The sequence below is a fragment of the Sorghum bicolor genome, chromosome 2 (assembly GCF_000003195.3).
Source record: "Sorghum bicolor cultivar BTx623 chromosome 2, Sorghum_bicolor_NCBIv3, whole genome shotgun sequence".
Classification (NCBI taxonomy): domain Eukaryota; kingdom Viridiplantae; phylum Streptophyta; class Magnoliopsida; order Poales; family Poaceae; genus Sorghum; species Sorghum bicolor.
This window is the reverse complement of record NC_012871.2, coordinates 63,057,148-63,073,250: the sequence shown is the minus strand read 5'-3', so window position 1 is coordinate 63,073,250 and position 16,103 is coordinate 63,057,148. Positions and strand designations below refer to the sequence as shown.

The 16,103-nt window shown below is 51.8% G+C and overlaps 2 protein-coding genes and 1 non-coding gene across 3 annotated transcripts; 1 reads left to right on the top strand and 2 right to left on the bottom strand.

Annotated features, from left to right (window-relative positions):
• On the top strand, positions 494-1,307 carry LOC8055840. Its single transcript, XM_021454416.1, has one exon. The coding sequence runs from the start codon at positions 838-840 to the stop codon at positions 1,033-1,035; it is 198 nt and encodes a 65-aa protein (XP_021310091.1). The 5' UTR covers positions 494-837; the 3' UTR covers positions 1,036-1,307.
• LOC8055839 (subtilisin-like protease SBT5.3) lies at positions 3,120-15,908 on the bottom strand. The gene is made up of 10 exons (XM_002460373.2): positions 15,806-15,908; positions 15,475-15,717; positions 15,192-15,359; positions 13,559-13,676; positions 5,274-5,817; positions 5,075-5,172; positions 4,728-4,973; positions 4,340-4,454; positions 4,028-4,241; positions 3,120-3,917 (listed from the first exon to the last, which is right to left on the bottom strand). The coding sequence occupies exons 1-10, from the start codon at positions 15,906-15,908 to the stop codon at positions 3,283-3,285; spliced, it is 2,484 nt and encodes an 827-aa protein (XP_002460418.2). The 3' UTR covers positions 3,120-3,282.
• On the bottom strand, positions 4,615-4,688 carry TRNAI-AAU. The gene has a single exon. It is a non-coding gene; the product is annotated as a tRNA-Ile (tRNA).

Here is a 16,103-nt window from a genome sequence, read left to right as displayed (position 1 = left end):
ACATCTATTCTTTATGAAGCTTGTAGATATGTTTTTCATGGGCTCTAAATATTTCACTTGGATTCTCCGTATCCAAGTCTATCTATATAATTTCTTTCGAATTTTTTGAAGGTTGGAGACATTTCTTATCTTGTCGATTATTTACTCACTTTTTAAATTAATAAAAAAAATTAAAATATTTTCAAAACCATTTCAAACCAAACTAGAGAGGTAATTGAGCATTTTTAAAAGTTATTAAAAGATAAAATGTCTGAGTTTAAAAATTTGAGGTAGAAACAAGCTAGCACGATAGTCATCAGAAATACAATGGGCGTGTACCTCGCACCGCGCCGGAGCCCGGAGGGCCTCCGAAACCAGACCTACGCGAACTGGAGTAGGCGGCACGTTCTCTTTCCGCGGAGAGAGTCGTTCCAAAGCCAAGCCACGGCCGCCGAGGCGTCGCCTCCACGGGACGGGACCGCCTGCACCAAGGTGAGGTGAGGGTGAGGCCACCAGCCCACCCCACCCAAACGGCCGCCAAACCCAACCGATCCGACGGGCCGAGCGCACCCGATTCGGTTCGCCTTCGCCCCCTGACCAGACCGGACTCGGCGAGCCAGCCGCGCCGCCCTTTATTATAGCCTCGCCGCTCGTCCGGGCAACCGGCAACGCACGCACGCACGACCAGACGAGACGAGACCAGATCGGAGCCCCCGCCGCGCCGCGCGCTGTTCCCGAGCGAACTCAACCCACAGCCAAAAGCAAAAGCGCCTCGCCTTCTCCGCGCGCCTCGGCTCTCCTCCATCTCCATCCCCCGAGCGGCGAGAACTACGACAGTCGACAGGGCGAGTCGGCGAGATGTGCTGCTGCCCGAGCAAGGCGTGCTGCATCTGCACGCTCATCATCCTGGTGCTGGTGGCCGTCGGCCTCGTCTTCGGCTTCGGCATCTACACCCGCGGCTTCCACAAGCTCACCAGCAACATCCACCTCCAGGACGGCGCCGCCGCCGGCTCCTTCCGCGCCTACGGCGGCCACCTCGCCCCGCCGCCGTACTAGAAGAACCGCCGCCCCCTTCTCCGAGATCTAGGGCCTGGTTGCTGGGCGATTCCAGCCCAGCCCCACCCGCCCGCCCGCCCGCTCTCGATGGAGTTCGACGAACCGCCGCCTGTAAAAAGGATATAGGAATCATGGGACTTTAATTGCTTGCTGCATTTTGGTTTGCTGTTGTTTGGACCGATCGATTTGGATTGGCTAGTGATTCGATTTGTTAAAGACTTTGAGTGAGATTCGACTCCGTATTATCACTATCCGGTGCTCCCGTCCGCTGCTGATTTGAGTCGATTCGCCCTGCCCCGCGGCATCAATCTGGGTACGTGTTGATTGGTAATTTGGGCAACTGATGATTGTTCGCCCAAACGGTTAACGCCCGCGGTCACACTCTCACATGGACGGTGGTCGGAGTTGGTTTGTTTGGCGATCTGAAATTTTCCTCTGTCGTGTGGGTGTGGCGCCGCTCACGCCAACCGGCAGCATGATGGGTGGGTTTGGCCAGTTTGCAGTCGCGGCACGCGAGCGCACGAACTGCACCGCGTGCTCGCGAGTCAAGCGCTCGCTCACCAGAAAAAGTGGTGAGTGCCGTTTACGCCAATCCACCACCCGAGTGGCCGAGTGTGTGTGTTGTCAACAACTGCTCCTCCTAATGTCTAACTATGTGTGTGACGAGTAAACGAGAAGGCGTTTCTGTTGGATTGCATTTGCACGTTCCACTTTGCAACGGCTGCATTACGCAGTTGCTGGTCACTTTTCTACGACTGTCAGGCGAGGGCCGAGTGTCACTTTTCTACGTGGAGAGGAGATGCAAAGTCCAAGTCAGATCGTTTATGGGCTATGTGAGTGGGCTGGCCTGGTGGGAGGCACGAAGGAAGCATCGGGCCCGTTTGAAGTCCATGGGATTCTAGAATCCAGATTCTAAACTAGATGATACAAATCTTAGGTCTTGTTTAGTTTGCGAAATTTTTTAGGTTTTGTTACTATAACACTTTCATTTGTATTTGATAATTATTATCCAATTATGAACTAACTAGGCGTAAAAGATTCGTCTCGCAAATTACAGATCAACTGTGAAATTAGTTATTTGTTTTTTATCTATCACTCTGCTCGCTTAAAGCTTATCAGCCGAATCTGCCAGCCGTTCAGCAGTGTTTTTCTCTCATAAACAAATCAGTATTTTTTTCTCACAATAAATCAACGAACAATATTTTTATCCATGGCATATCAGCCAAGCGAACAAAGCGTATATTTAATGCTCTATGCACACGTCCAAAGATCCGATGTGATGGAAAAATCTTAAAAAATTTTATAACTAAACAAGGCCTTAATTGTTTGGATCCTTAGATTTTGGCAATGGATTCTAGTATTTGGAAGCTTTTTGCATCTTGAGATGTCTACACTCCTAAACGAAATAGGCATGCACATGGGTCCATCCGATGTCTGTCCAAATTATGTACTACATGTAAATTTCTTATAAATTTCAAGTTACGGTACAAGGAACAAATAATTTACCCCACTGTAATGTATATGTTGAGAGCCTAGATAAAAAAATTCTATTAACTAAAGTTCTAGAACATTTTGAGAGCTACAACTTCAGTGTATACTACAATCATTTGAAAAACAATAAAAAAACTTAAAATGAATATTTAGACCTCTAAGCGATCCCACTCCCACATAAAACATTTGCCAACTATAAATTTATAGATCTGGGAGCTAAAACTTTGGTATAGATTATGTCAACATCCGAGACTACTATGTAAATTAAAAAAAAATTAAATTTTAAAATTTGGCAGCTTAAAACAAATATTTAAGCCTCTAAAATATATAAACAATAAAATTGTCAAGTACAAAGATGTAGATCATAGCAAGCTCTACAACTTTGATACAAAGTTAGTATTTGTATGATTTTATATGAAAACGTTATGTTTTTATATAAGAGGAAGAATAGACCAAATGACAGGTGGACTCCATTACCACGTTAGCAAAAAACACCTAAGAAACTGTTTTGAAATCACAAAGCATGGCCCCTCTTGAATGGGCAAACAAAAACTCTTGAAATTTCATGGGTCATTATAGAACACAAATGCAAATGTTAGAAAATGAACCGAAATCTCTGAACTTTTTAGACCTGCAGATCAGTTCCCGTTGTCAGTATATCCTTATATTGTTCATGAAGCCAAACCTTCTTTGGCCAGGTTTCATTGCTCATCAGTCATCACCATGCATTGCATGAGATTATCCTAACACCGTTCGTCAAGCTACGGAAAGCGATTTCTTCTTGGTGTCCACGACCCTCACCACCAGGGGGCTCCTCACGCGGTGCCTGCCGCCGGGTCCGTCCGACCACACCAGCCGCCCGAACACGTACTCCCCCGGCAGGTACAACCCTTCCCTGGCCCTGAACGTGACCGTGAACTGCTTCTCCTCCCCGGCCGCGGCGAACTCGAGCCGCCTCGGCCGCACGTCCACCGCCACGCCACGCGGCGCGTGGACCCTCGCGTCGTACGTGGCGGCGCCGGCGCCGGGGCCGACGTTCCTCACCCTCCTCGTGACGGTGTGCGCGGCGCCGGTGGGGGACAGGTGCGGCACCGCGACCGACGGGTAGTTGAGGTCCTCCGGCCTCGGGACCCGGCGGGCCGGGCAGGCGTGCGCCGCGTGGCCGTCGCCGTCGCCGTCGCCGCCTGCGCCGCCCATGAACGTGGCGATCACCGAGGAGTTGTAGCCTAGCGCGCAGAGGAAGCCGAGGTAGTCCGTGGCGTTGGCGTCGTAGACGAGGCCCGGGTCGGCGGCGCGGTTGGGTTGCACGTGGCCCGCGCCGTAGCCGAACGGCGTCGCGCGGAGGAAGGACGAGTTGCTCATCGGCTTCCTCATGTTGTCCTGCACCCTGGCTGGCAAGGCAAGGCATGCATGGAGCAACAATTTAGGAGGGAGTTTTGAGTTTGCGCATGGCAATGTGTGCTGGGTGCTTGCGCTGGCACTGGCACCGTACGTAACGTACCGGTTGTCATGATCGCCGACTTGATGGCGGCAGGGCTCCAGTCAGGGTGGAGGGCCTTGAGGAGTCCGGCGATGCCGGCGACGTGCGGGCATGACATGGAGGTGCCGGACTCGGCGTTGAAGAGGACGCGGCGGTCGTCGAAGGCGAGCCCGGTCGGCCCCGCCTGCCCGGTGAACGCCGCCAGGATGCTGACCCCCGGCGCGGTGATGTCAGGCTGCCGGCAATCAAAACGAGCAGGTACAGTTAAAGGATCGGAGGGAAGCTGCAGATGCAGCGCATGGGAATTGATCACTCGGAAAATAATGTTTGTACCTTGAGGATCTGAGGCGTCACGGTGTTGGGCCCCTGCGACGAGAAGGCGGCCATGAACGGCGCCGGCTTCGTGTCCAGCGCGGTGTACGGCACGGTGATGTAGCCGGATGCCGATCTGCACGACAGGACGGGGGAGCTCACACATTAGGCCGAAACTGGCAAGTGGACCATTCGAAAAAAGGGCTCAGACATTGGGCTAAAATGGGTAAATGGGCCATTAAAGAAATAAAAAAGGGATTCAGGTGTTAACCAAAAGAAAAACAAAAATAAATATTTGGCCCATGCAGTTCTCGAACCTGCGACCTTCGCGTTATTAGCACGACGCTCTAACCAACTGAGCTAATAGGCCAATTGAGTTAGGGTGCAAATGAATTTTAAATAAACAAACCTTCTAGAGTTCAGGTAGGCCAAAAGCTCGAGTCCATCAGTGTAGCTGATGTGCGTGGCAGGGAGAACGTGTGCGTCGGCAATCATCTCGTTCCCACTAGCCTCATCGTTCGCTAGCACCATGCCAGCTCCGCCAGCCCGATGAACGGCCTCGCCTTTCTCCACTCGCGCGTTGTTCCCACGGGTGCACACGACGATCTTCCCTTTGACCTTCGCCTTGTCCAGTGATCCCTTGATGCACAATTTCCTGCAGAAAAAAGTAGGTGCATTTTCAGATGATCTCAATTCAGCGATCAGAAAATGGTTTCGGGTTTGCAAGCTTCAATCTGGAGGCTCAAGCATGCTTACGCTTGCGTTACTGTTGCATTGGCTCCCTTCGCTTCTTCCGAGCTGATCAGCTGGTAGTACTTGTTGCCAGCAAGGCGCGTCGGCGAGAGACTCTGTCCCTGCCAAAATAAAAGTTTTCATTTTTGTCAGATATAAGTCTTGGATCAATACAAGTCTGAAAGATGAATTGATCTACTAATAAGTAGTGGCTCTTACTGACTTTGATCCGCTTGTTGTTGTCAAGGACCAGGTACGCGGGGAACTCCCTGTCCATGGTGCTAGCGCCGACGGTGAGCAGCCACGGCGCGGTGTTGGAGACAGTGCCGGCGGCGGGGCCCGAGTTCCCCGCCGAGCACACCACGGTGACGCCGTGCCTGGCCGCGTGGAACGACCCGATGGCGACGCCGTCGCGGAAGTAGTTCGCGGGGGATCCGCCCAGTGAGACGGAGAGCACGTGCACCCCGTCGTGGATGGCCGCGTCGAACGCCGCGATGATGTCGGCGTCGAAGCACTCGCTGCCGTTCACGGGGCGCCAGCACACCTTGTACGCCGCGGCGTGCGCCCGCGGGGCCCCGCCCTTGGCCGTGCCGTTGCCGTACCCGAAGAGGTTGGCGCCCCGGACGAACCGCCCCGCCGCCGTGGACAGCGTGTGCGTGCCGTGCCCGTCCGTGTCCCGCGTGCTCGCCGGGCTCGCCTGCTGCTGCTGCTGCTGCCCCACCGTCGCCAGGTACCCCTTGTTGAAGAACCGCGCGCCGATCAGCTTCCTGCAAGACAGGGTCGACGACGTAAATTAAACAAGCACGGCAATCGATTCGACTAGTCGCCAAGCATAAACAACCACGGTGCTTAAGGCTAATGGCCGTGTCAGCGTCTCAGAAATATCGATCTTGCTGCGCTTATGATTCATGAAGGAGACAAAAGATGTTGGAGTAGAGCATCAGAGCGATAAGAATGGATGTTGGAACAGGAACGTCGAGATCACGCCGGAACGCAGGAACGTCGACTATGTCCGGCGTCGTGGTGACCACGAACCCGGCGAGTAGATGTAAACTGAAATCAAGTGAATGCAATAGACAACAAGTTGTTGCTGCAATCCCGCAGCGTTTTACGACCCTTCTCCTCTTTATTTATAGTGCTTGTTTTACAAGACTCCCACGCCATGACGAGTGGGTGCGCGACGCCGATATCCGGTGCGCACGCCCCGTGCGCCTAACTTGCCATGGCGTGTTCACGACAGACTCCGAGGTGAGCAGGGTCGGGCACGACACCAACCCAGTCTCCCTCTTACACGACTCCAAACGCTAACTGAATGAAAGATTACAGGACTCTTAGGTGCAACAGATTAACTAACAAATCACCCCCTAATCGTGTTGCACATTACTGACACCAAGAGCACCCCTAAGTTCTATGAACTTAACTCGACCAAGCGCCTTAGTGAAGATGTCAGCCAACTGCTCCGCAGTGCCAACGTGATCCACCTCCACCTTCCCTTCCTCGATGCATTGCCGAAGGAAATGATACCTCGTGTCTATATGTTTGCTTCTTTCATGATAGACAGGGTTCTTACTCAGCGCAATGGCAGACATATTGTCCATTAACAGCTTCACTGGTGTCTCTTTCACTCCCAACATATCAGCGATGAGTCGACTTAGCCAAACACCTTGACAGGCCGCCGCTGCTGCTGCCACATACTCAGCCTCACACGATGATAGCGCGACAATCCTTTGTTTGTGTGATGCCCAGGTCACCATGTTACCTCCAAGAAAGTACACCACGCCAGTTGTACTCTTCCTATCTTCCACATCACCTGCGAAATCACTATCACTGAAACCCAACAGCAATGGTCTCAGTTCTGCTCCTGTGATATACTTACACCCATAACCAATGGTGCCTCTTAAGTATCTCAAGATACGTTTGACAGCAGACCAGTGGGATTTATTTGGAGCCTCCATGTATCTACTGACCACTCCAACTGCAAATGCTATATCAGGTCTAGTATTGACAAGATATCGAAAACTCCCAATTATACTCCTGTATTCAGTCACTTTTACTGCCTCTCCTTCTTTGCTCTTGTAGAGATTCAGTCTCTGTTCCATAGGTGTATCACAAGGATTACAACCTGCCATACCCGAAGTCTCCAAGATCTTCTTAGTATAGGAACTTTGACTGATGGTGATCCCATCTACTCCTTGCTTCACTTCAATTCCAAGGTAGTAGCTAAGCATTCCCAGATCACTCATATTAAACCTTGTCATCATCTCAGCTTTAAACATGTTAATGTCACCTCTGTCAGGCCCTGAGATAATCAAGTCGTCCACATAAACCCCTACAATGAGGAAGGACTGCTTACTGACCCTTCTATACAGTGCATGATCCATCTTGCTTTTGACAAAGCCAAGAGCTACCAAAACTTCATCTAGTTTGGCATTCCAGGCTCTAGGAGCCTGCCTCAGACCATACAAAGCTTTTCTGAGTTTCAGAACATTGTCACCAGTTCCAACCACAAAACCTGGAGGTTGCTTCACATAAACGGTTTCAGACAAGTCACCATTCAAAAATGCAGACTTCACGTCCATGTGATGGACCTGCCATCCACCCTGAGCTGCTAGAGCCAATAATACCCTCACTGTTTCTATCCTGGCCACTGGTGCAAACACCTCCTCAAAGTCCACTCCTTGAATCTGGGCATAGCCTTTAGCCACCAACCGAGCTTTGTGCTTTACTATATTGCCATCAGGATCTTTTTTCACTTTGAAAACCCATTTGAGTCCGATAGCCTTCTGATTCTTTGGAAGAACACACACTTCCCATGTTCTGTTGGCTTCTATGGCCTGCATTTCTTCCAACATTGCTCTACGCCAGCAAGCTGCTTTCAGAGCTTCATCAACTGTACTTGGCTCTTCAGCAGCAACCAGGCACAAGCCACTATACTCCAACTGCACAGGCTCGGTTGAGTCTAACAAGTCTGACACCAATCGGTATCTCTGTGGTACACCCTCTGAATCTGCTGTACCACCGGAGGGTGGAGTGGCCCATTGGATCGTGCTCTGAGATGGAGTTGTCGGAACAGGCGAACCCAACTGCAATTCTGCATTCCCCGAGCCTGAATTCTCTGAATCAGACACTGCTTCCTCTATTGTCGGATCTGCTACAGTACCGTCTTCAGACTCATCATCATCAGGATAGGTAAACGTTGGCTCTTCAGGTTCAGAATCGGCGGTGACTGTTCCTTTCACCCCCCAACTCCAGCTCCTTTTTTCATCGAAAATCACATCTCGAGAAATCATCAGCCGCTTATTCTCGGGATCATACACCCGGTAAGCCTTAGTACCTGGTTCATACCCGATAAATATTCCAGGCACTGATCTGTCCGACAGCTTCGTGATGCCAGGCCCTACTCGTTTAGCATAACACACACACCCGAATGTACGCAGGTGTCGTACTCCAGGTTTCTTGCCAAACCATGCCTCGAAAGGAGTCATACCATCAAGACTTTTCGTTGGAGCCCGATTCAGTAGATATACTGCCGTTGTCACCGCTTCTCCCCAGAATCTCCCAGGCACCTTCATGCTCTTGAGCAAGCAACGAGCCATCTCTACCACCGACTGGTTTCGACGCTCGACCACCCCGTTCTGCTGCGGAGAAAACGGTGCTGTGGTATTCCTCCTGATTCCGTGCTCATTGCAATAGACAGTGAACACCCCAGAATTGAATTCTCCCCCTCTGTCGGTTCTGAACGCCTTCAACTGTCGCCCACTTTCAGACTCAGCTGCCTTCTGCAATTTCTTGAAACTCTCGAAAGCTTGATCTTTAGACTTTAGCAAATCTATCCACATGAATCTGCTTTTGTCATCAACAAGCAACAAGAAGTACTGCTTTCCTCCTGGAGTGCCTGGTGTGATCGGGCCACAAAGATCTCCATGCACTAAGCCCAGCTTTTCTTCTGCACGATATGCAGACACACGGGGGAACGGGGTCCGGTGATGCTTACCAAGAGCACACCCGTCACAGACTTGTTCACCTTGCTGGATCATTGGCAGCCCATCTACCATCTTCTTGACACCTAGATCCCTCAATGATCTGAAGTTCAGGTGACCATAACGTGCATGCCAGAGCCATGACACCTCATCCATCCTTGATAACAGACAGACAGGTACTGTCAGGTTGAGCTTCAATGTGTAGAGTCGATCCTTCCTCTCGGCTTTTATGAGAACATTCAGGACACCATCAACACGCTCGAACACAGTCAGCACACCTCGATCAATCTCTACTCGGCAACCTGCCTCCTCCAGCTGACCAAGACTTACAATATTACAGCGCAATGAAGGGATGTAATATACCTTGGTGAGCACCCGGTGCACCTGATTCCTCCCTGCGATCGTGACTGCACCGACTCCACAGATCTCCACTCTGGATCCGTCCCCAAACCTCACAGCTCCCTTCACTGTCTCATCGAGAGACGCCAACGAATCCCGACAGCCAGTCATGTGATTCGTGGCCCCGGTGTCTAGCACCCAGCTCCCAACTTCATATTCTGATGGAAAGACTCGTGTTTGATTCAGATAAACACCCTGCCCTGTCTGCTCGGTGGAACGCACAAGATTGCAGACACGAGCTACTAAGAGTGCTCCACTCTCCCCATCTGCATTGGCATGATGAGCTACTTCTTGTCTCTCCTGCTTCTTCTGCTTTTTCTTGCACTCGAAGCCAAAGTGCCCATATATGCCGCACCGGCGACATACCCCCTTCCGTCGAGGCGTTCCCATGGACGTGAGCCCATTGTCACGAGATTCACCGCCTGCATCTTTGCCACGCGGTTTCCAGTGCTTCTCCTTCTTGTGCTGTTGTCCGTCTTCCCCACCTCCCTTCTTCGAGGTGGCAGATCCAGACACGATGCGGCTTTTGTTCCTCGCCGCCCACTCTTCTTCAGTCAAGAGGAGTTTCCCGGCCTTCTCCGTGACCTGCTCAACTGATGGCTCCATGCGCTCCTCGGCCGCCCGCAGATGGCCGATCAGATCCTCTATGGTTAGCTCCTTGAGATTCTTGAACATCTCAATGCTCACTGCCACCTGGCCATATTTTGGTGGCACAACCCGGAGGAACTTCCTTACTATGCGCTCGTTTGTGATGCTCTTCTCTCCTAAACCTCGAAGATCGGTAACGAGCTTGGTTATTCTGATGGCAAAGTCTTCGATAGTCTCTTCAGATTTGAACGCTATCGACTCGAACTCTGCCAGCAACTTCTGGGCATTGACCTCCTTCACACGGTCTGCCCCCAGGCGCATTGTCTTAATGGCCTCCCAAGCTTCCTTCGCCGTCTCCTTGTTCAGCAGCAATGAGTGCATCTCAAGCGGAACGCCGCGCAACATGGCCCCCAACGCAAGTCGATCCTTGCGCCTCTCACTTTTCTCCCCCTTCTCGATGGCTTCCCATAGATTCAAGCCCTCGAGATTACACTTGATGTGTGCTGCCCAGCCTTGATAATTGGCTCGGGTTAACATCGGCCAAGAGAGGTGCCCGACGAGCGCCCTGTCCGATGTATCTTTGTCTGTGTCGTCGCCCATGGTGACCACAGATTCGTTCTTGACTTCTTTCTTCTCGGCGAGATTGACCGGCTTCACCTCCAGCTTCTACCACCTCTCACCACCACCGAACGCGTCCTCCTTGGCTCTGATACCACTTGTTGGAACAGGAACGTCGAGATCACGCCGGAACGCAGGAACGTCGACTATGTCCGGCGTCGTGGTGACCACGAACCCGGCGAGTAGATGTAAACTGAAATCAAGTGAATGCAATAGACAACAAGTTGTTGCTGCAATCCCGCAGCGTTTTACGACCCTTCTCCTCTTTATTTATAGTGCTTGTTTTACAAGACTCCCACGCCATGACGAGTGGGTGCGCGACGCCGATATCCGGTGCGCACGCCCCGTGCGCCTAACTTGCCATGGCGTGTTCACGACAGACTCCGAGGTGAGCAGGGTCGGGCACGACACCAACCCAGTCTCCCTCTTACACGACTCCAAACGCTAACTGAATGAAAGATTACAGGACTCTTAGGTGCAACAGATTAACTAACAATGGATGGTCCACTGACGCAGAAATGCTGTGGTCGTCTCTGAGCTCTGAGAATTCTCTCATGAGTCACGACCGACCGCAGTTCATCAGGTTTTGGCAGACACTGCACTATAGGTTGTCGAGCTAGCTGCTGCTGCTCCACCGCATAACAATCAGAAAACAGGCGCTGCTTGTGCAGTAACCATGGAGTCCGTCCGTCCTAATTTGTACACATTTTCAAGGCTTTGTGCGTGGATTATCCCGTCCTCTTGGAGCTTTTCCAAAGATAACTGGCCGTGGTGTCTGCTTGTGGCTTGTCGACACCTGAAAGTCTGAAACAGTGGGCCGTGGCTGTGGCGCTGGCGCAGTGCAGCACCGAGCCGCTCACTCAAACTAGACGCACAGGACAAGGCGGATTTGGCACGAAGCGAGCACGGACCCCGAGAGGGGAAAGGTTGATCGGATCATCTAGTCATGTAATCATGGGAAAGCGCACGGCAAAGGGGTCGAAATCTTTGTAGTAGGGTTGGAGGCTGCAGCTTGGGCCCTAAAATGTTTGCAGAATTATGACAGCAATCTGTGGTGGCAACAGCGAAAGGGGATCTGCGTGATCGGACCAGCCAGCTCTGCTGCCTGCGTGCCCCTGCCCTCACATGCGTAACTCGCAGTCGCAGGCAGGGGCTACACTGTGCTACAACCAGATGCACAGTAACAACTGTAAAGGAATCGAAATTGACGTTCATGGGATGATTTTTTATGGGAAGTACTTCACTTTATGTGATTGCACTCAATATGGGTCAGATCTTGTCTTGCGTCACACTATTTTTATTTTTGACAACAGCGTCACACTATGGGTTTAGTTGCCTTGAGAAAAGTTTTCGAGTTACTGCAGTAGTTTTGTTTATATGTAACGATTATTGTCTCGCAAATTACAGGTAAACGATGCATTAGTTATTTATTTTATTTATACTGCGTAAGATTTGATGTGACGAAGAATTTTGATTTTTTTTAAATTTTAGGTATAACTAAACAAGGCCTATCTTTGGATTTCTCCATTAGTTTGTATGCCATAAACCCTAGACCCTTGCCATGGACATCATCCGCCAACTAACGGTCCTCTCCACTATTGCTCGCCTCCTCCTCCATAAGGCCTTCAGGCCTCTGTTTGGCTTACTACTGTAGCCTGCCACGTCGCATCTCTGGCCACGCCAAAGTCTAGCGCACAAAAACAACGCCACACTTTTGGCGAGCTACGGCATGCAAATTATTGAACCATCGGCGCCTAAGCAGGACGTGACATGCCGCATATGCACTAGTAGTGAAACAAATAAACGCTAGCTGAAGCTAGGCAAGATGAGACGAGCAGACCTGTGGCAAACTCTGGTAACAACCCAAAGAAGCCCTTCCTCTTTACTCCTGACTTTTTGAGAGATGTTGTAAGCCCACGGAACACGTTGGAGATCTAAAAAAACCACTTGCCAGACATTGTTGTTTTCAGTGGATTAAGCAATAGGATGCGCGATCAGCTGTTGGCTCATTTTCAGATATTAATTTAACTGACACATATGAGTAACATGCATGCGTCAATGGGTCAATATTATGTGATCCACTTGTACACTTAGATAAGTGAGCATATTAGTATACATGTAATAAAAGAGCCAAGGCCGTGTTTAATTGGTGAAGGAAAAAAATTCGCGACACTGTATCACTTTCGTTTGTTTGTAGTAATTATTGTCTAACCATAGACTAACTAGACTCAAAAGATTTTTCTCGTAGATTTCGACCAAACTATGAAATTAATTTTTATTTTCGTTTATATTTAATACTCCATGCATGCGTCTAAAGATTCGATGTGACGGAGAATCTTAAAAAAATTTTAAGTTTTGGAGTGAAAGTAAACAAGGCCCAACTAAGGCGTCGCACTTGCTTCTGATGAGTTGTAACAAAACGTGTTCGGTAAACCTATTTGAGTTGAATAGAGGCACAGTTGGCAGAGCCCAAGCCTAAACAAGGTCTCTGAAACCGACGCGCCTCTTCTGTCGCCTATTGTTTAGTTTACGCACTACAACGCCGTGCTCTACCAAACCAGGACAAACACGAGTCAAAGAGACACTGTCATACGATCAAAAAGAAAAGAAAAGAGAGAGACACTGTCATTGCCATGCCGCACGGGTTAAAGAAACACGATGAGCACAGGAGCAGCAACCCCCACAAGGATAATGGCGCGGATGTTTGTTTACTGCTCCGGGTAGCAGGTTGTAGCCACGACGGTGCCGACGAAGGCACACAGGTTAATGAAGCGCGCGCACGGCGGCCGAGCGAGACCCGAGGCAGCAGCAGCATCCAGAGCAGCTCCACGGCATGGATGATGGGGTGCGGGCGGAGCAACCGAGCAAGCAATGCAAAATGCAGCAGCGAGAGGTGAGCCGGAGGGGGAGGGGGGAGACAGACCTGTTGCAGCGAACCTGCGCGTCGTCAGAGGCCTGCTGGTCCTGGCAGATTCCCCGCCACCGGGTCGGCGCCGGTCCCATGCCGTCGTCCCTGAAGCTGCCGGCCTCCGGCCACACCCCTGCACAAGAGCACGAGGCTTTGTTTAATTGATCATCGCGTTCGCGTCGCACGCGGGCATGGCCCCGGGAATACTGTAATCCCCCGTAGACCGCGCACGGGGCACGGGGCACGGCAGTCGGCAGCCGGGGTGGGTGGGACAAGGAGAAGACGGAGGGAGGGACGGCGGGAGGGGAGCAGCCTGCCTGCCAGCCAGCCCGGTGGATCGGACTTGACTCCACATGCGGGATTCCCTGCCGGCTGCCGCCAGCGCCAGCCACCGTGCCCGTGGCGGTGGCACCCCCAGGGACTGAGGGACGTACTACGACTCTGTGCGCCTGGGCTAGCTCTGGCCGCGGCAGCCGCAGCCGTGGATTCAAAAGCCCTTTTTCCGTGCTTTGAAGACCGCCATCCATCTCTGCCTGCTTTCACGAGCTCGGCCACGTACATGTACTGCCCTTTACCACGAGTACCATACAAGCATTTGTTTGCAAAAACGCTAATTCATCCTTAGTACGTACTGGCCTTATTCGTTGGAGCTTTAGCCTGCTCTAGCTCTACGGCCTCTGCATTCTCCTCGTGCTATAGATAGATTGCAGTAATAATTAAGGACCTGTTTTTATCTCTTCTTTTATAGTAAATTGGGCTGCTGAAACAAAAAAAAAAAAAGCTTCACTAGCTCTAGCTCGTAGTGCGCTGTAGCAATGAATCGGAGATAAACGTGCCTGAGAAAATGACACTGACTCAGTGAGTGCTGACTGCTGAGTACTCTCTCTAGCGCCACCACGTTTGGTTTCTTGTTGCTCCTACGTGCACTAGTACAGTCCTACTGCCTGTCCTACAGTAAAATCCAAGCAGGTCTCCATTGCTTGAGCTGCACACAGAGCAGCTCCTCCGAGCCCGAGAAGCCACAAAACTCCCCCAGAAAAACTGTCAAAAAGCCATGAAAGCCGCGGCAGGCAGCGGACGCTGGCAGCCGTTCCCACGGGAGCGGAACGGAAGACTCCAATCGCGCAGTGCGTGCCGCTCCGCTCCACTCCACCGGCACACAAACAAAACTCATCGCCAGCAGCGTCAGCGTCTGCCCAGATTCTGATTGCACCCGCTGCCGTGCCGCCTCTTCTGCGCGCGCCTCGCCTCACAAGCCAACAGAACCACAGAAGCATGGCAGTCGCCGCTGCTGGCTGCATGCCGCACTCCTCCTCCGGCTTACGCTTACACACGGGCTGGCCTTGTGTGATGTGTGATGTGTCCATGAGCTGGCGGCTGGCGCAGCAGGATTTGGACTGGTTTTTTGGTCTTTACCAACACACATCCATCTGTCTTACCAGCTAGGATGATTGTTTGGAAGTGTTCTAGTACTAATCTCTGGTAATACTATTACTTCAGTGGCTCTAAGCCTCTAATCTCTTTTGTCAAAAAAAGCCTATAATCTCCAACATCTCGGCCAGTGAGAGGCAGGCGAGCGAACGTTGCAGATCGCAGTGAAAAGCTGAAGAGACCATGAGCATGAAGAGGTGAGGTAGCAGCGTGTTACCGGTGTCGAGATTGCCGATGACGACGCCTTCGCCGAACTTCGCCTTGGCCCAGATGGAGCCGGGCCTGACCCGGCCACCCTCCTCCTCCATCCCGAGGAACTCCCACGACCGCGTCGTGTGCAGCGGGTGGCCTCGGTTCGGGAACACCGAGACGACGCGCGGATGCCCTGCCATCGTCGTCACGGAAGAAGAACTAGTCACAGTAGTGTAACAGCAGATCGAGAACGACGACGACGACGACGACGACGACAGCCGGAGAAGAGAGATCGAACATGCACGTACTGGAGACCTCGGCCGCCTCGTCCTCGTCCAGCGTCGCGGCGAAGCCGTTGATGTAGCGGGTGTAGGAGTAGAAGATGGCGTCCCTGGCCCTGGCGTCGCTGCGCAGGACGGAGCCCAGGAGCGCGTAGTGCGACCTCCTGGCGCGCTCCCGGCAGGACGCCAGCGCCGCGCCCGCGCGGCCATGCGAGTGGCCGCCGAGGTAGACGACGTACGACTGCGAGAGAGAGAGAGAGCAGCCAGCAGCTTTCCGTCAGCAAAAGAGAAACAGTGATGACAACCAGAAGAGGGCGAGCAGGGAGTCAAAGCTCCAGAACAGTGAGTTTTACTCTACTCGCCTTTTTGGCAGCTGAGGCCGCCGGATGCTGCTGCAGAGCACAAGTGATCAGCAGCGCGATGGTAGAGAGAAGAGCACGGCGATCTGAAGCGCGCATCATCGATCTCCTTGTGCTGATGCTTGGACTAACAGCTTGTTCTTGTTGAGAGAGTGCAGCAGCGGGCAATGGAGTGGAGTGGATGTTCTTGCTTGGGCACTGTTGGTTTTATAGGCAGCTCCAAGGATGGATGACACATTGGCATTGGCATGGGGGTGGGTCTTGTCCTAACAAAAAGTAGTGGAGCTTTCTGTTTCC